The sequence below is a fragment of the Brachypodium distachyon genome, chromosome 2 (genome assembly GCF_000005505.3).
Source record: "Brachypodium distachyon strain Bd21 chromosome 2, Brachypodium_distachyon_v3.0, whole genome shotgun sequence".
Classification (NCBI taxonomy): domain Eukaryota; kingdom Viridiplantae; phylum Streptophyta; class Magnoliopsida; order Poales; family Poaceae; genus Brachypodium; species Brachypodium distachyon.
In genome coordinates, this window is record NC_016132.3 from 1,925,056 (window position 1) to 1,951,467 (window position 26,412).

Here is a 26,412-nt window from a genome sequence, read left to right on the forward strand (position 1 = left end):
TGCACACATATTTTTATTTTCCTAAAAGTAAACTACTAACAAAAACAGGTAATGATGGTGTAATCAGGCAGGGTTTTTTCTTCTGTATTCTACCTACCGTAGATCGCTACTTCGCGGGTAGAACGTTTTATTCTTCTTTTGGCCGGATATTATGGGCAAAATTTAGGGAGCACGTCGCGGAAGATTACACATGACATTTAAAATTAATATTTAGCTATCTTGGTGACCTTGCGAATGATATATAATCAGAGATGATGCTCATTAAATACCATTTTTTGCAACATCCTTCTGTTTGTTCAAAAACTCTGAAATGTCTTAGAAATCAACTATGTTGGAATTCGCTACAGTGTACTCCACCAGTTTATTTGCTAGTTGGACTCAGCTGGTTTTGGCTGCAGCATCGATCCAACCAATCAGACCCCACATAATCATCGTCCCACATATGTATGTCCGTACTACATGTCAGTGACACAATAAATCAACGGAAACCAACATTTGTATAGTGACAAATAGTAGATATTTCAATATCATTTAACACTAACCGTTGCGAGTAAACGTACAGGGAGTCGTGTGGTCACTGTATATATATAACCGGAGAAAATGCTTGGCTCAACAACCATCTCTCTTTCTAAGAATCTTCTTCTCTTGATTGACCTACTTATTAGTTATTTTAGTTAGTTGACCTATATACCTTCACTTTACTAATCCGTCACATGCTATTATCTTAACCACATGAAACTAAGCTAGCTTGATCGGCTTTACATTTTCTTTTGATTGTATAAATTTTCGTTTTTGTCTCACTGCGTTTAATTTTCTTGCTGCGTATTCCAAGCAGAAATTTTTGTATCTTACTCCATATATTTAATTTGTATATGTGCCAACCACACTCCAGTAAAAGGATGACATCCCAAGCATACCTATTCCTCAATGACGTACGATACCAGCCTTAATTGACTTTTCCATACACGTGCACATCGAATGGGATCACAACTGATTATGTATGTATATGCTTATCTCACGATAATGATTGTTATGATCACCTAATCATATAATGTAGGCAAAGCATGACTTTGGAAAATCTAGGACAATTATTCAAACAAAAACTTACAGTTAGTACTAAGCTAGGTTGTTTATTTTACTTCAACCGGAAATAATTAATGGAAGGACCAGAGAAAGTATTGTTTCCTGTTTTCATGTACCTAGCTTGTCCATTTACTTTGGTGTCATATGATGCGATATTGTAATGATTTTGTGATAATTTGAGTTGTATATATGCATATTTTGATGCAAATTAAAGACCATGACACAATTTCTGGCTTTTACAGATGTAGTATTAATATTTGTGATCACACTTTGTACATGCACCAACACCGAATCGTAATAGTTAGAGTGATTAAAAAGCCCACTCAAACTATGGCAAGTACACACTGGAGATCAAATATGAACATAAATAGGATTAGTCTGGATTTTGTTAGTTGTATAGAAACACTTTTTAGATCAAAAGACCTAACCAAATTCGATAGCATAAGCTATCATATTAAGTAACTTTTCATGCAACAATTTTCATATTAATTAGTGTTGAAAAGTTGAGAACATAGGAATGATAATCATAAAGTATATATTATATATACCACCACATGATTGATACCTAATCAAATATGCAACTTGCAGGAAACAAAATTAGCCCGCCGGGAACCTTTAAAAATTGGTTGGAAAATGTCAACATTATTTGATTCGTTGGTCTTGTACCGGTGTGAAAGCATGTCGCTTCTAGATGAGGAAGATCGAAGAAAGTCCTAAGTAGAAAGAACAAAGAACAGGACCGAAAAAAGGAAAACTTACATCGTGTACTGTACATATACAAGAATTTAAAACAGAACAAAACATTAATTATATAATTATCAAGAACTAGAAGATATATTCTTCATGCAGATCCTCTATTCAATTTTACACATTTCCCATGGATTTTGGATAAGCAGCATGTCATCGACCAACACATCAAGTGCGTTGTACCACAGCTCATGCATCAACATCCAAGTGGCTAAAAATAAAAAAAATCTAGCTCCCACTTTTTTACTCCTCATGCCAGAAAAACCAATATGTAATATGAATCTATGTGAGGGTGCAAACAGCAAAATCTCCACTCTAACAATCACTCTTACCTTGAACGACACAAACTAAATACGTCTGAAAAGTATTACCACTTCCTATCTCCACCCACAGTCACACAAATGCACACATGGATCCAAAATAGAAACCCCACAGTATCTATATATACACCACCAACACGTAGCACACCCTTCATGTCCCCACAGCAACCACCTCATCATCATCGATCTTGGCCAGCCCTAGCTACAACAGCAACTCCCCACATCTTACTCTCATCATCCATACTAATACGATCTTTACATCCACCTAGCTTGCAAGAGCTTAAGCTAAGTAGCTACTAGTACTACCACAGCATCACAGTTCACAGCCCACACAGAGGTTTACCAAGAAGGCAAGAAGAACACAGGCCAAGAGAAGACAAACCAAAGTAAAGCAGCAAGCTTTCGCTCCCAAATCAGGCCATGGGGGTGGAAACGGAAATCCTGAGCTCCACGGCCACCCAGTACTCCTCCGCGGCTTCCACGGCCACCACGGAGTCCGGCGCCGGTCGGATTCCGACCGCGGCCCTGCCGGCTGTCACCTCGCGGCCGCCGACGTCATCGTCTTCTTCGTCTTCCTCGCGGTTCAAGGGCGTGGTGCCGCAGCCCAACGGGCGCTGGGGCGCGCAGATCTACGAGAGGCACTCGCGCGTGTGGCTCGGCACCTTCCCCGACGAGTCCTCGGCCGCGCGCGCCTACGACGTGGCCGCGCTCCGGTACCGCGGCCGCGACGCCGCCACCAACCACCCCTCCACGGCCGGCGCCGCTGCCTCCGTCTCCGGCGCCGAGCTCGCGTTCCTGGCGGCGCACTCCAAGGCGGAGATCGTGGACATGCTCCGGAAGCACACGTACGCGGACGAGCTGCGGCAGGGCCTGCGCCGCGGCCAAGGCGCCGGCGCGCGCGTGCGCACCCCGGCGTGGGCGCGCCAGGTGCTCTTCGAGAAGGCCGTGACCCCCAGTGACGTCGGCAAGCTCAACCGGCTCGTGGTGCCCAAGCAGCACGCCGAGAAGCACTTCCCTCTCAAGCGCCGCGCGTCCTCCCAGCTGCCGGAGCCGGAGAAGACGGCCGGCGCCGGCATCGGCGCCGGCAACAAGGGCGTACTGCTCAACTTCGAGGACGGGGAAGGGAAGGTGTGGCGCTTCCGATACTCGTACTGGAACAGCAGCCAGAGCTACGTGCTCACCAAGGGGTGGAGCCGCTTCGTCAGGGAGAAGGGGCTCGGCGCCGGGGACGCCATCGTCTTCTCCTGCAGCTCGGCCTACGGGGAGAAGCAGTTCTTCATCGACTGCAAGAAGAAGAATGGCAAGCTCGTCTCCATGCCTACGGCATGCGCGTCGGCAACGAAGGGGGGAGAAGAAGAAGCAGGACGTGTGGTCAGGCTGTTTGGCGTCAACATCGGCGCCGGAGAGAAGAGAGCGGCGCCGGCAGAGCAAGGAGGGTTGTTCAAGAGGCAATGCGTGCAGGCTGATCGTCGGCAGCAGCAGTCTCCTGCCCTAGGTGCCTTCGTCTGCTTATAGTAGATCTCTGCACATACATAGATCATATATTCGATCCCGGCCCGGACACTTGTTGCTAGTGATGGATATGTTAATTTGTTTGTGGATTTGAGTTGTTTTGTTCCTCAATTTTGCATTGGAGAAATCAGTTTCAAGTTAGATTGCGAAATGAGTTGTATGTAATTAATTATGTACTGCTATATGTGTAGCTGTTTTTACACACTTAGGAATTGTAGATATCATCATAATAAGCCTGAGATAGATCTTGTCCTACTCCTGGCTAGGTGTACATCAGTAGGTTCCATTCTGCCTGTTTTAAAGATGTGAACTCTCTGTATTGTTTTGATGATATTGTATATTCATGACTTATATGGAGTATTGCTGAGATTAATTGGCTAGTTTTCAATACCAACAATATTCCCTCAGCAATTAAGCAAGTTAAGATACATGCATCCATGGAGCATTTTGGGGATTTTTTTTTCAGGAGAGAACATTCGGGGGTTCGAGAGCTTACATGGAAACTATTTGAAACGTGTAGTACTGATTTCAACTTGTCCATTGCTATATATCTCCCTTGGCATTCACACAGGACGTAGTTGCTATTTCTTTCTTGAGAGAATCATAAAGTACTTTGAACATCCATCTTGTTTTGAACCTCCATTGCCTATATGATTGAACTAATTACTTGTCCACTCCGCCGGGTTGCTTCAGCTTGCTGTCTTACATGCTTTTTCCCTATACCAAAACCATGTATCGCAAAAAGAAAGACAAGGCATTGATCTTATTCTGTCGATCATTGCATTTCTGTTCCTATATATATATCTTGACTGATTTCTTGTATGCTCATGATCATATTGTTCCAGGTTATGTTACCTTAATTTATTGTTAACCGACTTGTCCGTGAAATTTCACATAATACTTCAAACTACTGACTTTTCCCCCCAAAATGTGGAGTAATCAAGCATATGGCTTAATGTGTATATATAATTAAAAGGTAACTAGCTAGGTTTATGTTGTTTTCTTTAATTTTTTGTAAGATTTGAGTCGGTCATGCAATCAGTGAAATCATATTATTTGAATTGGCAGTTTTCGGTAGATCATGTGTCACGCCATGATTCTCTAACATAGATTCTAGCAAAAATCACTTCAGTTTGAGAGTAGTATTTCACATGGATATGAAAGCTTCTACCCAAATGTTGCTATTCTTTTCTGCTGTAACACATCATAGTTAGCCATGAGTACATCCAAAGATCAACATATATACATACAAACTAAAGTGATTTTTCGTTCAAATATATGGATGAATGCACATGATTTCTAATTGCATACTTCTACATGCATGTAAAAATCATACGGAAGTCATACATTTTTGCCTTGTTTTTTATACTAGTTTATAGATGTATGCCCCGTGTTTATTACACACCATGTTGCATTATAAAATTGAACTTAATTAGACTGCTGAAAAAAGGCAATAGGTTATAGCCGTACTGTTCATAAGTTGTTTTGCATACTCTCCGCATAGAATGCGGAAGAAAAAAAAAGCAATAGGTACCGAGTGTCGGCTTGTGCCAAGTGTTTTCTTCCAGCATTTGGAATGCGGATCGGGGTTGTTGCTGAGTGCTCGATAAAATGCACTCGGCAACTACAGCATTTCCGGTAGTGCTTGGTCATATTTTTACATGGTTTTTAGGTGCAGATAAGATCGATTTCTGGGGGGGTCTTTGTTTATTGACAACAATTAAACATGATCGTTGTCCGAAATTGTGTGCATCTACCCATATATGTACATTTTGTTTTTCATTCCTATATGTACAATCACTTTAGTTCTACTTCTGAAGATACAACCACATTTTTACATAGCTATTTTTGCAAATATTTTCATGTGGCAATTAGTTCTGAAATTATTATCATAATTGTTTCAGATAGATGTCTCATCTCCCACGTTTATGTCAAAGAATGTATACCTCATGTTAACATCGACAGGGTCTTAAATGTTCCATCAGACAACATGAAACTATAATTGACAAAATATAATGGTAGGGATCATACTGGTTGAAAAATTGCAGAAATCATGATTATCATTCCTGAAGTTAACCCACATATATGTACGCAAGCAGCAAAACCAATATGCATGAAACCTGAATTTAGGATCGGAGTACCTTGATTTGTACTTGATTACTGTTCATCTCTTGTTGAGCGGTTAATTTAGGATCGGAGTACCTTGGTTTGTATATTTTTGAAGGAAAATTAATGGCAGGAACCAATATATAGAAAATATCTTACATCCACTTGCATGATCGATGCACTCACACTCGGTACTACAGACTGTAACAGCAGCCAACTTGCATGAGCAGGAACTTGTAGCTATAGCAGGTTCATTGTACCGAAGAAGACACATACGCAAACATTGCAGTTCAAGATGAAGCTAGCTGCTTATAATTAACCTGTCATTGATTTTTATTACTCTGTTGCTGCATATATGCATATACTCTTCTAAAATGTAGGACATATAACTTAATTTTGCGAAATGTCAAACTTTCTAAAATTTGACCAAAATTATATAAAATTAAATATCGACATATACAGTGTCAAATCAAAATAATATGAAGATGTATTTCATAATGGATCTAATGATATTTATTTCGCATCCTGGATGTTGATGTTGATTTTTTTTTTTGCTATAGGTTCAGTCAAAGTTTATAAAATTTGACTATCAGTAAAAAATATGTTGAAGCGAAGGAGTATGTGCAGAAGACAGGAAAGCAGTAATTCTTAGCTAGGATTAACCATTAATTACTGGATGGTGTACGTGGTAAAATTGAGGATTTAAGGTGGGTGGGGGTCTCACACTCAGCATTAGTAGCAAGCAAGCAAGCACGATCTTAGCTTACCCTTGTCCACTTATGATATGTAGCACAGTTCGAGCATATACGACAAGCTGGGCTATATATAGACAGTACGATTCAAGTGGACAGTCGATCTCTCACCGCATAGATATAGATCTAGCATATCTTTCTATCTACTCCCTGTGCAGCATATACTGTGTGGTCTGTCATAGGCCAGCCAGCCAGCCATGAGCATGCATGCTGCTCTCCGGCCGTACTGAGACGAGACACATTTACGTGTCGATCGAGCCATTAATTTCTATCTATTCTAGGCCAATGTAGATGTAGTCCATTTCCTCTTTTAGAGCAGTACTATATAGCTCACTCACTCAATACGACAAATTAAGCCTAGCTAGCTGCTGCACACTGCTCCTACAGTTACTTCATTGCATTTGCTGCGTCGCCACCAATGGACGTCAGAATATGTTTGTCCATCAGAGAGATTCTTTGCTCCGTTTCTTGTCGCGACCTTCCTCTTCTTCCTCGAGGCAGGTTTAGGCCAACCTTCACTTGCGACCTTCCTTTCCTTCCTCGATGTTCTGCCCGCTCCGTTTCATAATTCTCGTCGAAATATTATATGTATCTAGATATTTTTTAAATAGTTATATCATTAATAGTTATATCTAGTTTTGAGCGAATGTGAAACAAAAATTATGTAAGGAAGGAAGAGTAGCTCGGCAAGAAGGCCAAAAACTTTCGTCGTGCATGCATGCATGCGTGGTCAATGGTCATTGGTCAATGTACATGTTCCCGCGTGTACATATGCATGCGTGCCCGCTGCGTACGTCAAGGGAGCTAGTCTTGCGATCATGTCAATTTAAGCGGTGATGTCAGGATACATTTATGTCTATGATTTTTGCATTCTTTTTTTATGTAATTTTGTTTGGTATATAAAAGTTTTGCCAAAAAGCTGTTAGGTCATTTGACTACACATCTTGTAGTGTCGCTTCGCCACTGGCACCGACCCCCTAAACTTAGCTTCAGCGCTGGCATTGAACAAAAGGGACATGTTTTGGTTAAAACTTTCCATGCAAAGTTCATTAATTCTGCGCTCACGTTTCCGAAAGAGGTCATCAGGGTTCTCGAATTTTCACCAAGTAAGAGGTTATTCATCCATCCACCCAAATTAAGGCAACATGGATAGATGATATATCACCACAAAAATCTTTGTGGGTAAGCTAGCTAGCGATGTGGGGGTGGAGCAACTTGTTGGGTTTCCATGGGAAAACCTTTAATTTGCCCGGCAGCACACAGTTTCTTACTCAGCAACACAGCAAGTTGCCGGCTCAAGTTCCCATCCATATCATCAGCCAACCTCTTGCAACTTGCAGCCTTGTGTTCATATCAAAAGGACAACTATAAAACACCCTTCCCCATCAACCTTTAAAGATCTATCGATCGATGCATGGTTCAAAGAATAAAGCTTGCCACTTGCAGGTACTGTATAATACTATACTATATACAGTAAATTAATAATTAATGTGAATATATTTCTAGCTAGTTTCTGGTGAATCGATCTGCTCCATGGAGCATGCAGGTCAATTCTGTCGTCCATGGCGTCACGCAATGATCCATGTATCCATCCGTGAATAGATAAGCATAAATATTGTGCGTTTTACCTTTCTTTATGTACTTTTTAATTGCCTTGAAATCAATCCCCTTGCTGCAACTTGCATATATTTTATTGATTCTGCAAGCTGTTCATCCATTGGTGGTTTTCACAAGTCCATGCATGAATGGATATGCATGCTGCAGACGCAGTATTCGATCCATTGGCCAGGTACACGGAATCCATTTTTGGAGCATGCACATGCAGGTGGCATATATACTTAATTTGACAGGAGTTAATTTGTTAATTTGTTTTGGAATTAGCTTGTGGCAACGTAGCTGCTTCGCATTTGCCCACATGTATATATAGTTCATGCATTTCATGGAAAACTTAATTAATATAACATTCCCAACTTTTTTGACTGATTAATTTATTTTATATTTATATGTTAGTAAAAGTTAGGAATTATCACACTTCCAGGTACAGAGAATGAATAAAAAAATCAATAGGCGTACAATGTAGAATGATGCCTTGCAAGGATTGTCTGGAAAAAATGCAGTATTGATGGTTAATCCCATGCATGATGGGAAATATCATCAGACATTCTATCCACGTTTAGTCAGGTTTTAGCATCTCTATCTCAATTAACTACTGCAAAATGTGTGTCATCATTGACGGCTGAAAAAGTTTTGGCACGTTTCACCAAAAATTGACGACAGATATCCTTGAGAGGGAAAATGAATAAATAGGGAAGGTAGCTAGCTAGCTAGCTAGCTGGTCGTGATATTTTCCACCATGGAAAGACTGCCCACTTGTCAGGTTTTAAACATGCCAAAAGGATGAAGTTTGGAATAAAGTCTCCCCAAAATTCAATTGACCACTTTGAAATCATCAACTGTATTAAAATATACTAACTATATATAGGTGAAAATGACATATACCACCTGTACATACATGCATGCGTGAACCTCTCTTTGTCTTATGTGTTTCTTTCTTGTGCTTAACAATTAGTATATGTATATGTACGCATTTTGACATGTGGGTATATTAGCTATTCCCTCCGGTCGGTATTAATTGTCGAAATATTACATGTATCGTCTAGACATTTTTTAAACATAGATACATTCATATTTGAACAAATTTGACATAAGTAATATGGGTCGGAGGGAGTAGTTATTCTTTTCAACAATTAACAGAGGGAAGTACAGATTCCACTCTCCTCCCACCGGGCATGTGTTTAGAGGTTGTACTTTGCATTGGTGCATGGTGCATTTAAGGATTATTTGATCTGAGAAAACAAATAGTACTACAACATTAATTCTCTTATGAAATATTGATAGCAATATTTTACGGACGTCCACTTGCATGATGCACTCAAAGTCACAGTCACAGCAGCCAACTTGCATGATGCAGGAACTTGTACGTAGCTATAGCTATGGCAGGTTCACTGTATTGAATTAAGGAGACACGTACTCCACTCAACATTGCAATTCAATTAAGGTGAATTGGAGCTAGCTGCTTAATAATGAACCCGCCCGCCGCCATTGATTTCACTCTGCTGCTTAATAATGAATCCGCCATTGGTTTCACTCTGCTGCTGTACTATATATGCATACAGGAGCTGCATCAACAACAACGGTAAAGCATATAAAGACATGTACAATTAAATTAAGACCGTACCAGTCCTCACGTACGTCATGTACGGTACGTGGTATTGCTGCCTGCCATGAAGAAGAAGAGTCGTGGTATAAAAAAAAGGGTGTGTTCATGTTTCTGATTTTTAAGCAAAATACATAAATCTCACTCGATGGTATCAGAGCCGTCAAATTAGTATCTGAACGTCATCCCTACTCCCTATTTCCTCTTATCGATTGTTCTTCTTCCCGATTCTTAAAAAATGATCTAGATCCAACGGCTGAGCAATCAACTTATCTTTATATTTGTCACGCGACTTGGATATAGCAAAGTGGCATAAAGATGTGCAATTCCTGGCTTGGATTATACTCCCTCTAATTCTAAATTTTTGACTCAAATTTATCCAAATATGAGTGTATCTATTCTTAAAAATCATGTAGATCGACAACAATTTAAAGTCGGAAGGAGTATTAAGATGGGTGGGGTCTCACTCTCATACTCAGCATTAAGCAAGCAAGCAGCTCCGGCAAGCAGCAGATCAGCAGAGCTGCTGCAGCTGCACTGTGGCTATACGACAAGGTCGCCTATAGTACAGTACGATCTATCTATATGTGGCATCTGCTGTGTGGTCTGTCACAGCTAGCTTTAGCTGCCCGATCGATGTAGTCCATTCATGGCCATGATAATGCCGATTTCTGTACTGTGACGGGACATGCATATTTACTCGTCGAGTTATTTCTGTTCTGTTCTTGGCCAACATATATAGTCCATTTCCTCTTTTGAGCCATATAGGCATATAGCCCAATACGACAAAATCTATAGCTAGCTGGAGACTGGAATACTACTTCATTGCACTGCATTGCATTTGCATCACCACCAATGACGGTCAGAATATGTACTGTCAATGGTTTGTCCAGAGATCGAGAGAGAGATTCTTTGCTCCCTTTCTTGTCGCGATCTCTTATTCTTCTTGCAGGCAAAGCTACATATATACTCCTATAAGCTTACAGTATACGTACTCTTCCCCAAATGAATACGTTACGTCAGAGGGTGAAAAACTTTCTTCGTGCATGCATGGTCAATGGTCAATGGTCTACGTTAATTCCCGCGTGTACATGCATGCGTGGCGCCAAGGAGCTAGTCTTGCGATCATGTCATAATTCATGCCGTGTCGTTTCATATATGTCATGTATCCATAACGATTTAATTAGTACAAAATTTATATTTATTACGGAGCGGAGGGAGTAATTCATATTGTGACACACGCACGATATATACATGCTTTGACTAGCTAAGTTAAATTGGTAAAGCCCTCAAATTAAGGGTATCCATCGTACCTACCTTGTGATATCCTGAAAACGTTTAATTTGTGTGGCGCTGACCTTGGCAATATGGATCTAAGCTCACACAGCTTAGCGCCAATGCCTCTGGTTTTGAGCATCGGCGCCGATTTAAATGGTGTGGAGGTCACGCAGCTTGGTGCCAAGGCGTTATTGCGGCGACCCCCTAAACTTCACTCCGCTTGTGAGTTTGCAAGGTTTTTCCAATGCCGAGGTGTACATAAGACACTAAAGTAACAAAGTTCGGCGCGTCGGAGTGTCTGGATTGAGCAAAAAGGGACATATTTGGTTGATCTTTCCAAGCAAGTTTATTTTTGGCTTAAGTTTCAAACGGCGGTCAAATTTGTCAATTTTCACCAAATAAGAAGTAATTATTCATTCGGTCAAATTCAACATCAAACATAACATGGGGATAGAAGATCACCACAAAAATCTTTGCCGGTGGGAGTGGAGCAACTTCTTGGGTTTAACAAGGGAAAACCTTTTGCCCGGCAGCACACAGTTTCAACAAGTTGCCGGCTCAAGTTTCCATCCATCCATCCATCCACCAGCCACGTCCTCTTCTTCCAACTTGCAGCCATGTGTTCAGATCAAAAGGACAAGCATTATATGTTGTGTGTCCTTGTCCCCTAGCTGGCTATATGGTTCAAAGAATGAAGCTTTGCCACTTGCATTGCATGAACATGTTTCTAGCTATAGTTTCTGGTGACTAAATTCCAGGGAATCGATGTGCTCCACGGAGACGCTGCAGGTCAATTCTGTTGTCGATGGCGTCACGCAAAGATATATCCATCCGTGAAGAATAGGTAAGCATAATATTGTTCCAATGTAGTATATACTTTTTAATTGCCTTGAATCGATCCCCTTTAATTTGTTGCAAACTTGGATATAATTTATGGATTCTGCAAACTGCTCGTCCAATTGGTGGTTTCCAGAAGTCCATGCATGAGCAATTTTAGAGCATGCATGCATGTGGCATATTACTTTTGACAGGACCTTTTTTTTAATTAACCTGTGGCAACGTAGCTGCTTCGCATTGCGCACATTTATATGTATAGTTTGATGAATTTCATGGAATACTTAATACTAGTACAATATTCCCCACTTTTTTGGCTGCTACTAGAGTACTACTGCAAAATGTGTGTCATCATTGGCGGCTGAAACGATTTTGGCACGTTTTACCAAAATTGACGGTCCTTAATTGGGAGAGGATAAAAATAGGGAAGCTAGCTAGCTGGTCATGATATTTTCCACCATGGAAAGACTGTCCACTTGTCAGGTTTTAAACATGCCAAAAGGGTGAAAGTTTGGAAAGCCACTCCAATTAAGTTCAATTGACCACACTTTGGAACCATCAACTGGGTTTAAAATAAGAAGGTGATGAAAAGGACATATCCCACCTGTACATGCATACATTAAACTCTTTTGTGTTATGTGTTTCTTTCTTGTGATTAACAATTATTAGTATACGCACACAATTGGACACGTTGGCGTATTAGCTGTAGTTGTTTTGTCAACTGTGGATGGATTATCTTAACCCCAGTTTTATGTTCAGTACTGCTGACTTAAGACCCTAAACTTGTTACGTTGCCTCAATTTAATCCGGAAACTCGCCAGCAAGGAAAATGAAGCCTACGTGGAAATTAAGAGATGAACACTGAGAAGCAATGAACCACCCATAACTCGAGCAGCTTGTGCATGCTTTCTTGAGTCTTGACCAAACCGTTTTTGCGAACAACATTTGTTTTTGCTCGCACATACGATCTGCAAACCAACCAATTTGTTGTCCCTAAGAACAATTGCTGGTGTGATTATGTAGAGGGAAACTGATTCAAATCGTACCCAAGTCTTAAGGTAATGCACAATGCACAGGACAGTGTAGACCTCTTCTGTCAAGTTGGAGCTTCAGCCCAGCACCAATCTTCAACCACATATGATAGAACAAAAAGTTATGAAATTTACTTTCTTAGATGTTAAATTTCTGAATTAAGGATATCAGCAGTAATTGCAAGAACAAAACACAAAGAACGAGTAGAAATCAGATGCAGGCTGCACCACAAGAACTCCCCACAATAAGAATTATTATTCCTTAATACACTTGTGGAAAATTCCAAGTATAACGGAGTGTAAAAATCAAATGAGTTGACAACACAGGCACAATGATAGCCCAGCATAATAAAGCCGCCGTAAGTTAAGCACAGTAAGGCTACCAGAGTGTACAGATCTGCGAATCTAACCCCAACAAGCGGAACAATCAAAGTTTGGTAAGCAATATACATTTCTGTGGTGCAGCTGTGCATAAGATGGGGGCATTCACGTACGGCGTATCAACCCTCCTCGCCGAACTCTTTCGTAAACCTCTCGTGCACCTCCAGGTCCTTCTTGCCGACTGTCGGTCTCTGCCTCGCGAGGACTTTCTCGAAATCAGTCTTCGAGATTGGGGGTGGAAGAATCTGCAGCCATGCAGTACTCCCTTAGTAACTCGATAAATACTTCTCTAACAACTAATATGGAGGAAATGGCATCAAATCGTGTCTTACCTGTGAGGCTAGGCCTTTGGATGCAAGCTCCTGCATGGTGGTCTGTACAGCGCCTGGTTGCTTTGATCCACAGGGCATCCACATGTCACCATCCGTCTTAAAGAAGTACATCGCATCCTGTGTTTTGCGCACGGGCTCAAATAACACATCCTTCACCTGTTAACAAATAGCAAGAATCAGATATGTGTCACATTGTACAGACCCATGTGAGTGTTGTGCAAAATTTACTTACGCAAACAGCAATATCAGAACCAGAAAACCCATCTGTCCGACGACCCAAGACCTCAAAATCACTTTCAGTCAAGTTGTGTGGTGTATCCCCAAGATGGACCTGAATGAATTAAAGTACCCAGCTTTAAGCAAAGAATCATGGCAACTTTTCTGAACAGAACCATTTTATGTTGTGTTGTACGAATGTTACTCAAGTACCTTAAACATATGCTGCCTTGCTTTCGCGTCAGGTAGAGGAATGTAAATACGTTTGTCAAACCGCCGCCGCACAGCCTGAGGTAATAAATATGTAAAGTACGAAATTGGTAAAAAGATACTGAGAAAAGTTTATGAAGTGCAAATTGCAGAACAGAGTATCTGAGTTTTCTGGAACCTGGTCCAAAGCATATGGCGTATTCGTAGCAGCAAGAATGAGAACTTTATCATCATTATGGCCAACTCCCTGGGAAATTACACGAAAACAAAGCAAAAGGTAAGTTAGTTTGACACAGGAATGTATTTAAAAATGGTGCATCACATAGAACTGTTCTGTGGATAAGAATTAACATGTTCTACAAAATGGTCGAAAATAGAGTGTTAATAGCAACAAACTTGGCAAAGTTTGAAGCCCAGCAAATTCACTGGTCAACTATGATGGCCAAACTGTGTGTTAATAATAAGAAATTATGCGTAATTTCCTCAGATGGAGGAGTTAGTTATTGGCACAGATTTTAGTAATAACATCTATAGTTAATGAGGTCACATCCCATACTAGGTTCATCTATCCAGAAAGCAAATAATCTGGGCAATAGTCAACTTATGTAAACTTACTTAGCACACAGAAGAAATGTTAAGCTTTGGCCAAGATTCCTAAAAATGGTACACGCTGGATACTACTTAGTAGTATTTGCTAGCAAATATATCCATCAATGTTAGTGTGCTACAAGGGGTGGCCAGTCCAGTATTAGCCAAAACTTTTGCCTTTTTGGATGAGGAAGTACAAAAACTTAGCTCAATTGTAATTCTGTAGCCTGGTACAGTGCTTGGAAACACTAGCCATTGCTTGACCCCCCCCCCCCCTATATACAAGGAAAATATGAATATAATTTTTAGGGACTTGTAGTTTTTATTTGGCAGAGCTCATGACATTGCTTAGCCAAAAAAAACATCCTTTAGAATATTTCAGAGTATCATATATGCCTCCGTGTCTGATCTTTTGGAAGCATTACCATCCTAGGTAGGAAACTTCCACTAAGCATGTCTAGTCATCATGTTCTGCCGAAGAATGTATATTCAAAAATAGTTCCGGATATAATAAGCTACAAGGACTCACCTGCATCTGTACAAGAAGTTCAGTCTTGATTCTCCTAGAAGCTTCACTTTCATTGCCTTCCCCGCGTGTACCGCACAAGGAATCAATTTCATCAACAAAGATAATGGAAGGAGCATTTTCGCGGGCCATTTGGAAAAGATTAGCAACTAATTTCTCGCTTTCTCCCATCCATTTTGAAACAAGGTCTGATGAAGATATGCTGCAGTAAATCAAACACGTTGATATGAAATAAACTGAAGGATATTATAATAGAAGTAAATAAAAATAGAAATATAGTAGAAATTATTTGCAACATACATGGAGCAATTATGTAAAAAGAAAAGAACATGCAAGTTTGTTCAGACATCTCCTGTAAAACTTGTACTGAGCGGTGGCACGAGCACCCCACATAAACATACATGGTATTGCTTGAACCATTCATTTGGAAGTTCGAAGTCATTTGCATGGTATGGTTACAAAGTTTACTCAAATATTCGTATCAGGATTAGGGATGTCCGGACATGGGGAGTACAGTTGTTTTACTACTTCAAAACTGATGGCAAAATTATATGTTCAAGAACATGGTTTTCAAGTCGCGAGTCGAGTCACCCTCTCACAGACTAGGGGACTAGGTAGACTAGTCTGGGACTAGGCTGAACTAGTCAACCCAAGTCGACTTGACTAATATGAATATTTATAGCTCATTTAGTGTATCAGGAATATAGTTGTATGCAAAATACACAGACCTGGCGACTAGTCACCGATTCAAAAACCATGCTCAAGAATACACAATTTGACCCAGCGATTGTTACAGGATTATATCTCTCATGAACTTCCTTTTGTGGATTCATAAAAATGCATGACTAAAGTAGTAAGATTCTTTGGTATGATACTATGATAATAATATGGCTACCACATCATCTTCCAAAACAAATTCCATGTAGCACCTAGAGTTCCGAAGTTGAGAACAAATAAGGAAACATGCAGAAGTTCTTTCGAGCGATTAACGTTTGTTTCTTGATATGTAGGAACTAGGAAGGACAGGAGCACCTGCTTCTGTCATTTGAATCTTAGATCACTGCAGTAATTAGATGACCATTATGTTCAAGTGATTAGCCACTTGCCTTCGATTTCAACCAGCATCATATATTAGGTAACTGGAAGTCAGTGATAACTGCTAACCCAAATATTTTGGCTAGTGTTCAACAACCCGTATACGCCATTATGTGATGACTATCATGTCCAGGACAACTGATGTGGAGTGAAGTAAATAGAATATAAAATCAGATAGAGTGCGCCATGTAATGTGTAAGTGTAACCTTATATCAAGCTACCAACATGATGGCAGGAGATCAAGTCCTACCAGTCCTACCATAAGGACTGCCAATATGCCAGAGAAACTAAAGTGGTATAGACTTAACGTGTTAAATGATAGTGTTAAGAAGAATTCAAATTTAATTAAGCATAAATACCTACCCGCAAAAAAAAAGCATAAATACCGCATAGTCAAACATGTGAAGGAATTTGTGAGATGATTACTCCAAAAGGATAAAGAGTAACAAACTAAAACTCAGGATAGAGAATATAATTGAAATGAGAAGCTTCCTTAAATTTTGGCCAATGGCTTTTATATATTATAGCTACAGTACGTACATGAAAAAGCGAAACTCATACCAAGTGTAATTATATTAGAGCTGCTATCTTAGGACACACGTTGCAAATGACAGCTTTCCTAGTTTTGCAAAAGTTCTTTTTATAGCAAAACTCTCTTTCCTGCATCGACATACAATTTTCAGGAAGTGGCCTCCGAACAATCTTTAATGTTGCTACTGTAGCAAGAGAACAAAAAATGAATCCTAACAATCTAGTATGTAAGGTTGTTAACTTGGCACACACTCAAGGTCGGCAGATAATGAATTACCGAAGATAAACTTAAGGGGTAATAATAAAGGATGTTGTGTAGGTGAAATACATAATTGCTACCTGAAGAATGTCGAATCAGCTTCGGTTGCAACAGCTTTAGCCAAATAAGACTTTCCTGTTCCTGGTGGACCATATAAAAGAAAAGCCCTCCATGGCCTCCGCTTGCCTAAAAGAAAAGCATTTTCCATTAGTATAGCATACGAGAGCTAAGAACACAAAATCCCTAGACCACACACCAGTTGTGAATAGTGTTTCAAGATCAGAATTAACTGGAAAATGTCCTTGATGTTCAAATTACATTAATTAAGACCACTGGATGCACAAGGCAAACGAACAATTAGGAACTGAAGCTATCTTTTCGCATATTAAACAACTGAAGTCCATTAGTACAAAATTTGATCTACCCTAATTTGATAATCACCTTTTAATTAACACTGCCTATAAATGAAGAATTTGATTCTACCCTGTATTGGTATCTGGTATGATACAAGGTAATTTCATGTTCAACAAGCTTCATTACGAAGACTGGACAGCAAATAAAATCCTGGATGTAACTTGCCAGACACCCCTATACTGCAGTGATATAGCAATAAGCTTGTACAGTCTACAACAGAAATATTGGCACCCACCCAATCTCTAGTCGGCCGCCCAGGGCAGTAGGTTCATAACAAATGTTCATTGAGTTAAACCATCACCTACAGACGAAAGCCATTATTTGTAGCATCTTTTCAGTTAACTACATCTGCACTATGCAGCAACAATCACAACTGAATAACTAGGAAATATATGCATGAACGAACTTATTCCCCCCCTATCTGATTCAATCAACATCAAAATCCACGCAGCCTACAAGATGATCCACGACAAGCTACAATACTCTCATCCTTGGCAACAAACAAGATAAAATTACTGCCTTTCCCTTGCACAAACGCTCACCTGTGAAGAACTGGGGGAACTTGACGGGCAATATGACGGCCTCCTGCAGCGCCTGCTTAGCGCTCTCAAGTCCGGCGACGTCGTTCCACTTGATGTTGGGCTTCTCGGTGATGATGGCCGAGTTGAGCCCGGCCCTCAGCTTGGACTGCTCCGAGTCATCCCCGCCGTCGCCGCCGCCGCCGCCGTCCTTGCCCTTGCTCTTGGGCTTCGTGGCGACGGCCGCGTCTCCGCCGTTGGGCGCGCCCGGCCCACCGCCGCCCCCCTCATCGAGGACGGCGCGGATCTCCTCGGCGCGACGGAGGTACTCGGTGAACTTGGCGGTGATGGCCTCCTTGATCTTGGGGTTCTTCTCGTACTTGAGGTGGGTCTTGAAGTACTCGAGCGCGTTCATGTAGAGCGGGAACGCCTTGACGTAGTTGCCGGCATTGTCCTCCTGGACCGCCTGCTTCACGTACTCGATCGCCTGCTCCTTGAAGTTGCTGTACATCGGATCCGGAGGGGGGGAGCTAAAGGCGCCGCCTTTGCGGCGGATTACGGCGGATCGGCGGCGAGGGTCGATCGGGGCGCGGCCGGGAGGGGTCTGGGGCGACGAATTCGGGGACGGCGGCGGTTGCTTGGCCCCTGAGGTTTGACGAAGGAGATGAGGACGAGGAGAGGAGGAGGAAAGGGGAACGAAGACGGAGTGGGGAAGAGGAAACGAAGACGGGGGGAGAAGCGTGTTTTCTTTTCTTCTTTTTGGTTTTTTCTTTTCTCTTCTTTACTTATTTTTTTTACATCGTTTTCTTATAATTGGAAAAAGGAGAAAGGGATCATGTTGCTCTATATTTAGATTTAGGTCCTTCTTTAGGTTTTTCTTTTAGAGACAAGTTCACATATATTTGGAGATAATTCAAGTCTTAGATGGATTAGAATATTTCTTTGACTACCCTACGTAGCTACCTTCTATTTTTTTACGGCTTTACCATTCTCTCCAAACTCATCTCTCTCCATCACTTATATGCACAATATTGTTATGGTGTAAATTTACCTATCTCTCCGAGTCCCGGACAGACTTGTTCAATCTTGAGGCGTAATCCTGTTATGATGTAAATTAACCTATTTCTCCGGATTCCGGATATGCTTGTTCAAAATTAAGGGGTAAACCACTTTATTCCAAGTAAAAAAATTTAGACGAGACTTCAACCTCTTTTGCCGACCCCCGATCAATATGGCCCTTCAACATGTTGACGAAAATACTTACATCTCTCTTATGTTTGTTGAGGCTATCCATCTATCTTTCATTCACCGTGTTTCACCGCCCAAGCAGCACATCTTAGTGGACTATATATATGTGCGCGCGTGGAATACTTGATAAGGATTGGAACCCTAGACTATCATATCTTGCATTGTCCCGCTTGCTCGCACATCTCCTCATCTTGGTGTGCCACGATGACGTCTCTCTGGGTCGGGATCGATGATCACTGAACTTTCTCTCCTATTAAAATTTTGGTCATGACCAAAACTTCGGTCCTTGTTGGATAAAAGCCAACTTTTTGACAAGCCAAAGACCTATTACCAGCTCTAGTTTATTTTCCTAGTTGTCCGTTGACCTCACTAGCTTTGGCCGGAGGGGCGACGAGCCGCTCGCTAGCTAAGATGAGATTGTGAACGTCCTCATGTTAGTTCTTTTTTCCAATCAGTTGTTGCGGCCATTCTCGATGACTCGTCGTCGGCCAGAAACAAACAGAGGTCCGTCCTCCAGTCCAGGTCGTGGTGGTAAATAAACCGTGTGGACGACTGCGCACCCCGTGTGATATGATCTTAAAAAGAAAAAACAAAGGAAAAATGACGTACAGGCCCATGCATGGACGTGCGGCCCAATGTATCGATCGAGCGAGCCCATGGGCGCGGAGCCCGATGGAATAAAATTGATCAAAACTAACCAAAGTACGTACGCACCCGTGTTTGAATTCGCATACGTATAATAAACCGAGCTGTACGTACCCTACAGTACGCTACTCAGGCTACGTAGCATGCATGGCTAGCCTATGGCTTAGCTAGAGGACGCCGCTGGACGCCCTCCGGTGCCGCAGAGTACCCTCCTGCGTGCACCACGCAGCCGTCGCCGGCTTCCGTCCCCTGCATAGTCGTCTCCTTCTTCTTCTCTGCCGTCTCGAGCGTCTCATGGGCCTGGAGTTCCTGGGCCATGGCAGCGAAGCGGTGGTCGCGGGGCGCGAGGGCGGCGCCGGCGAGGAGCGCGGCGCGGGCGGACCCCAGCCTGCCGAGGCCCAGGCAGGCGCGGGCCCGGCGGAGGTGCGCGCGGGCCATGGTGGGGTCCATCTCCGCGGCCCTTCCCGCGTCGGCGGCCGCCGCCGTCGAGGAACGCGCGCGCGCGCTCCGCGTACAGCGCCGCCGTCGCCGGGCGTCCCTCGTGGATCGCCTCCGTGAACAGCAGCAGCGCCCCCGCCAAGTCCTCCTCCTCCCTGTCGCCGTCCTCCATGTATATATTCAGGTAAAGCAATCGGTCGATCCAAATTAAAGTTTGCTTTGATTCGACTCGTTCGATCGAGCTAGCGTTGTTGCTGTGGTCGATCTCGAGCTAGCTGTGTGTGTGTGTGTATATATATATAATATATATACACATGTCGAGCTCGACCGATGGACCGGCTCGGTGAATTGACGCGTGATCGATCCATGCATATATACGGAGTATACAGATATGCAGCAGATACGGATCGGGAGGCGGGTGCTTGGAACTTGCATAGCCAAACACTTGCCAAATCTCACATGCCTCTATAAACAATGTACTGTATATTAATTTTCCTTCAATAAAGGATTGCCTTCGTAAATTGAATATCTATCTGGAGGGCACGTCAAGTTATCACTAGCAGTACCAAACTCGGTTATTTATTAATCAGTCAACCAACAGTTATGGAGATCGAGATCGAAGCAAATCCCAAACGTGTACACTTTCTTCTTCTTGTTATAAATGAAGTGCAAAGTGTGGCACTGTATATGTGGACATGACATATACTCCTTCTAATTCTAAATTCTTGACTCAAATTTGTCCAAATATGAATGTATCTATTCTTAAAAGCGTTTAGATACATGTAAATATTTCGACAACAATTTAGGAGCAGAATCGGGTGCACCCGCAGTCCTACTATTATTTACGAATAAAACTCTTTTGAAATTGAAATGAAACTGTTTTTGAATGTGCCCCCTTGCCGACGTGTACGGGGTCAACTTGCCACATAGGCAAGTCAAACGGGTCGGAATCAACTTGACACGTAGGCAAGTCAAACAAGTAAAATTAGGACCTAAGTGTGTAATTTCATAATTTTAGGACTAAACCGACACCTGCTAAATAATAGTAGAACCGCGGATGTATTTACCTCTATAGGAGCACGACATATACCGGTCAAAGTCCCAAGGATACGGTTCCGCGGTAAATACGAAATGAAGTGCAAAACGTTAAAACCTGAATTCGGCGCAAACTGTGCAAACTCCATAAAAACTATGTACTCCCTCCGTCCCATATTAAGTGATGTAATATTACATGTATCTATACGCCTTTTGGGTATAGATACATCCAAAATTGAGCAAATTTGAGTTACTTAATATGAGACGAATGGAGTATAAACTTTTCAAAAAAATCCTATAAAAATAGCAAATGTTAGAGGTGTGGTGGGCTACAAACATGCAATGTCAAGTTCAAAATCAAATGAATAGTGTCAACACTGATGTCCCACTACTCATGCTGAATTTGTCTTTTCTTTTTCATGCTACCAAACACAATTAAGTTTGGAATTGAAATTTACGCTACACATATATAAAACATCCTTCTCTGACGTTTGTAATTTTTTGAGATTTTTTTTAAACTTTTTCCCGTGGAGTTCTCCCAGTTTGCACCATCGTTTCACCTGATATTTTCCCTTAGAAATTTGTTCTTTTTGCTGCAACTTAAAACCAGTGGACTGTAAGCGGCGCTACCTATCCTTCCACGGGTTCTTCTACCCACTGGCGAGCTCAGTCCATAGGACCAACGGAGCATGCTCTCCGTCGGCGGCCGCTTCCATGGCGGAGCTCCCCCATGGCAAAGGCCCCGGCCGACCTCGTGCCTGACGTCGCCGCCGGCCTCCAGCAGCGGCGGCGGTGCCCCCGCCGACGACTCCGAGTTCGTCCCTAGATTGACTCCACCGCTCACTTTCTCCAAATTCCTGCCACGATTTCTTCCCCTCTTTCTCTTTTCTGAAGGACAAGTGTGCTTCTCTTGCAGAAAGTTGAGGCCTTTGCTCGTGGAGAGGTACCGGGACGGCGTCGCCAAGAGGTCTCTTTACTTCTGATGAAATCATTTGGTTTGCTGATACATCATACACCTGACTGGAACTAGCAAATAATTGCCAATTCTGCATTTGGAACCGTGGATGATGAGCTTCGCGATAGTGCCGTGTTTCACGTCATCTGATTATTGTGATGAACAGGTACATGTTGGACGGCGACTCTAAACTGCAAGTTCGTTTGGAGAAGCATGAACACCTGTTGAACAACGCGGAAGATGGAAAACCAGATTCTTCGATTCCCCGGGCTATTACGGATTTCGTGCTCCCGGCCGGGTTTCCAGGTGAGAGCCTGCCGGCATCCCTGTGTGGCTTGGTGTCCATCCATGTACAAATTTTCTTTTGCTCTTTATCATGGGGTGAATTGAGGTGTTCTCTGATCATGATGCAGCAAACAAATTATTTTGCTTGAAAGTTGTTACTTTTATTAATATGGTGCATCACGGGGCTACAGATGTTACGACTATCGCTGTCAGGTGTAGTCATGTAGAGGCGTAGAGCTTTATTTTCAATAGGAAATTTCCTCCTCTTCTCTGTTTATCCTGCATAAGAGGTCACTATTGCAGAGTGCAGACAGATAATGGAAGTCTGAAGTGCACTACTTCTCAAACCTATATCTCTCTGTTGTCTGTTGTTTATACATTCCAGGATCTGTTTCTGATGATTACCTGCAGTACATGCTATGGCAATTCCCAACAAACGTGACAGGATGGATCTGTCACACATTGGTCACATCAAGTCTTTTGAAGGTATCACATAATTTATTGCTTAAGATGTTAGAAAATGTAATTAATGTTTTTGTCACTGAAACAATGCGCTCAGAAACTTCAAGAAAATATCATTTGCGGGTAGCCATCTTATGTATTGTGATATCTGATCCTATGGATTGTATTATGTGATAGCGCAGTTATGTGTTGACCCTGTGCTCCAAAACAATCATAATCTTGAGATTTCCAAGTCAATACTATTTGGCTATAATTTTATGCCACAACTGATGATTAGCTGATTATAGATTGGCACAGGCTGTAGGTGTTGGGTCCTTTACAGGAACTTCAGCAGCTGCTTCTGCTGCTGCTATCAGGTCATTACCATCTTTGCTAAGTTGTATGGATTATTAGAAACTTGAAACTTTGAAATTATTTCTTTCAAAGAGATGGAATCTTGATATTGGTTCTTGCTTAATTTGTTCCATCATGGTTTAAAGAGAATGTGATGAAAACACAATTTAAAAAACAAGTGATGCAAACAAAGTAAAGTGACACAGTCCGAAGGTGCGGACCGCCGCCACCAATCATGTCTTCTATAGGAGTAAATATAAAGGTTGCTTGAAAATACTAGAAAGCACCTTCATTTTGTGCTGATGTAAATCCTTTTCTGCAGATGGGTATCAAAAGATGGCATAGGAGCTTTTGGGCGTCTTCTCATTGGTACGATTATTCCTAACCATCTGAATCCATTATCCTGTAAGATTTACGAATGACTTTTGACTTGTTTTAGGTGGACGTTTTGGAACGCTTTTTGATAATGACCCAAAAAAGTGGAGGATGTATGCAGATTTCATTGGGAGTGTTGGAAGGTTCATCCATTAACCCTCTTAAATAATAATAACAGTAATTATATAAAATCAACGGAAGAAGCAAAACCCACTTATAATTTCATCTGTTCAATACGGCAGTATCTTTGAGCTCACCACTCCCCTTTATCCTGGTTACTTTCTCCCACTTGCATCATTGGGGAATCTTGCAAAGGTATATTGAAAACAACAGATGTTAATCCCTTCACATTTATTTTCACATGTAACTAAAGCCTAACTTGAAATTTGTAGACCTCCCTGTATAGAAAACCATTGACTCCTGACTTCTTAAGCAGGCGGTAGGAAGAGGATTTAGAGATCCTTCTAATCGTGTTATCCAAAATCACTTCGCAAAATCTGGAAATCTTGGGGAGATTGCTGCAAAGGTACTTAATTCATTCCAGTTCTCTCCATGACTATCAGTTCATGTCCAATTGTCCAATCAATTTTGTGAAACTGCAGAACAATATTACTTGTGTATGGGAAAAAGAATAGTATTATGATCATCCAAAAGCGCCTTTGGAATGTGATCATGAAACTGACTAAAACTTCTTTGGTTATGCACTATTTCGCACTTTTTGTCTCAGTATATAAGAAATCTTTCCAGATATTTTGCTGATTTTCACCAAGAGACTGATTTATTTTTCAGGAGGAAGTATGGGGAGTAGGAGCTCAGCTGTTAGGACTTTCTATCGGTGTACTTATTCTGGTATACTGTGCATTAAGTTCTTGTACTAGTAACATGGAACCTCCTTTTGGCATGCCGACCTTAACTTTATTACAGTTTGATGATTAATTTCTAGTTGGTATTTCATTCCAGGACACATCAGGTGTACAGTCATCATACCCAACCCTTACTTTGACATGGCTGGGTGTTCGTCTTCTACATCTTTGGTTTCGTTACCAGTCCCTAATAGTTCTCAAGTTCCGCACAGTAAGGTGCTTGACTTAAATTATGTTTGGTCAATTTAATAAAGCTCAATTCTTGCATGTTAGTCATGTTTTCCATTCATATAAATAAATACATAAGGTATTGGTTGGTGTTACTAGTTTTTGATTCATCACCTTTGTTCCCTCTTCATGTCTATGTTGGTAGGTAAACCTAAAACGTGCTCGGATTCTTGTGAGATCACATGTTGCACACCATACAGTTCCTGGTGACATGTTCTTTACCTTTTGATTTTGAAATTTTCTTCCTTTCTTTATGACGGAATTGTTAATACTTATTTTGTTCCTTCTATTCTAGGCTATGTTGCTTGCAATGAGGAAGAGAATATTTTAACATGGGAGAGATTCTTACAGCCCCAAATTTCTTTTGGTGTGCCCATGGAGAGGATGCTCGGTGGAGGGGAACCCAGTGACATGGTACGAGTCTTTTGCAGACGGCCAAATTGTATAGAAAATGTGCAGTGACATATACAGTCATAACAACTGTTTTAGGACTCATCCATAGCTAATTTTCCAATGAGGCACTATCATCAGTCTTCACCCCACTAGCCAGTATCTTTAAAATTTACTACTACGCTGAGTTGCAAACTGTACTTCAATCCTTCTATCATTTCAGAATAGTATGGTCATGCACAATATTTTCTATCAAAGAAAAAAATATAAAAGCAGTTTGTGTCAACTAAAATCAGTTAATTAGTCTGACAGAGTTGAAATCAACATGCCTCATACCTAGTCCTCACCAGGACAAAAGACACTAGTGGTTACCGACCAGTTCCCAGTGATATTTACCACCAATGTCTTTTGGTGTCACTTGTTGATGCGTGCTCTGAACTCTCAAAAGCAGGTGAGTAGGCTGCTGAAGCTATACAAGAATGAGATGTACATCCTCTTTGTTGATCAGTCCGAGTCAAAAGAGCCAGCTTTTGTTGTTACATTCAAGGTGATGTACTGCTAAAAGTCGTGTAGGCAAATAATTTGGTGTCATACTAACAAATGCATATGATCTGTCTGCTTCCCTTGTTCTCAGGAAGCGGCAACGAGCATGTCGGTTCTAAGGAGCCTATGGCAAGCGCATTGGCTGCACAAAAACAAGCCAAAGCAGGACGATGTCTTCGCTTTGCTAGAGGAGAGCCTTGCAGCATTGGAGGGTGGATTCACTGATTTCATCGAACAAATGGAGAGAGCTGGTTGGGATCAAAGCCAAATCTTTTTGAAGGTGCCAAAAGAACCTGTATTGGTGTTAGAGCAGGAGCACCTTGACCAAGAAGCGTAAGATAACAACCACCTCGTAGTGGCAGGGCAGCCAAACTTGCGATTTTTGGGGTTAGACCGGTGCTAACCAAACCGATTTCAACTGAACAACCAATAGAAGCCCAAAGCCTCTGATGGCAGATATTCAGTGAGCTAACAATCTAGTAAATTGCAAGAAATTTTGTTTGGCATGTGACCCAATCTTCTCACTGTCAAAAAAGAAATTTACTGCTAATTCATCAGTTTGTTTTGATTCTCCTTAATTTGAACAATGAGGTATCTAACTCCTGTCAACTGTGGGAATTGAATTGTTACACACTTGCACTGATCTCTCTATCCAACATCAC

The 26,412-nt window shown here is 41.6% G+C and overlaps 3 protein-coding genes and 1 long non-coding RNA gene across 5 annotated transcripts; 3 read left to right on the forward strand and 1 right to left on the reverse strand.

Annotated features, from left to right (window-relative positions):
• The first annotated feature begins 2,282 nt into the window (after positions 1-2,282).
• Positions 2,283-4,042, forward strand: LOC100838978 (AP2/ERF and B3 domain-containing protein Os01g0141000). Its single transcript, XM_003565273.4, has one exon. It carries the CDS (start codon positions 2,571-2,573, stop codon positions 3,663-3,665), a length of 1,095 nt encoding a protein of 364 aa, XP_003565321.1. The 5' UTR covers positions 2,283-2,570; the 3' UTR covers positions 3,666-4,042.
• A 2,242-nt stretch (positions 4,043-6,284) lies between these two features.
• LOC112270635 lies at positions 6,285-10,448 on the forward strand. The gene is made up of 2 exons (XR_002962962.1): positions 6,285-8,137; positions 10,154-10,448. It is a non-coding gene; the product is annotated as an uncharacterized LOC112270635 (long non-coding RNA).
• Positions 10,449-13,083: 2,635 nt separating this feature from the next.
• LOC100837561 (protein SUPPRESSOR OF K(+) TRANSPORT GROWTH DEFECT 1) lies at positions 13,084-18,678 on the reverse strand. The gene is made up of 8 exons (XM_003568329.4): positions 17,975-18,678; positions 17,099-17,204; positions 15,137-15,335; positions 14,198-14,266; positions 14,023-14,097; positions 13,826-13,924; positions 13,594-13,749; positions 13,084-13,506 (listed from the first exon to the last, which is right to left on the reverse strand). Exons 1-8 carry the CDS (start codon positions 18,459-18,461, stop codon positions 13,381-13,383), a joined length of 1,317 nt encoding a protein of 438 aa, XP_003568377.1. The 5' UTR covers positions 18,462-18,678; the 3' UTR covers positions 13,084-13,380.
• Positions 18,679-21,932: 3,254 nt separating this feature from the next.
• On the forward strand, positions 21,933-26,391 carry LOC100839286 (protein root UVB sensitive 5). Of its 2 annotated transcripts, none has more exons than XM_010232138.3 (15): positions 21,933-22,130; positions 22,233-22,283; positions 22,438-22,577; positions 22,942-23,042; positions 23,316-23,374; positions 23,674-23,720; positions 23,791-23,869; positions 23,969-24,041; positions 24,163-24,252; positions 24,516-24,575; positions 24,687-24,800; positions 24,963-25,023; positions 25,113-25,231; positions 25,656-25,754; positions 25,842-26,391. In XM_010232138.3, exons 1-15 carry the CDS (start codon positions 22,006-22,008, stop codon positions 26,085-26,087), a joined length of 1,464 nt encoding a protein of 487 aa, XP_010230440.1. In that variant the 5' UTR covers positions 21,933-22,005; the 3' UTR covers positions 26,088-26,391. The 2 variants fall into 2 exon arrangements, with proteins under 2 accessions (XP_010230440.1, XP_003565322.1); XM_003565274.4 differs by having other exon boundaries at positions 21,934-22,130; positions 25,659-25,754; positions 25,842-26,390.
• The last annotated feature ends 21 nt before the right edge of the window (positions 26,392-26,412 follow it).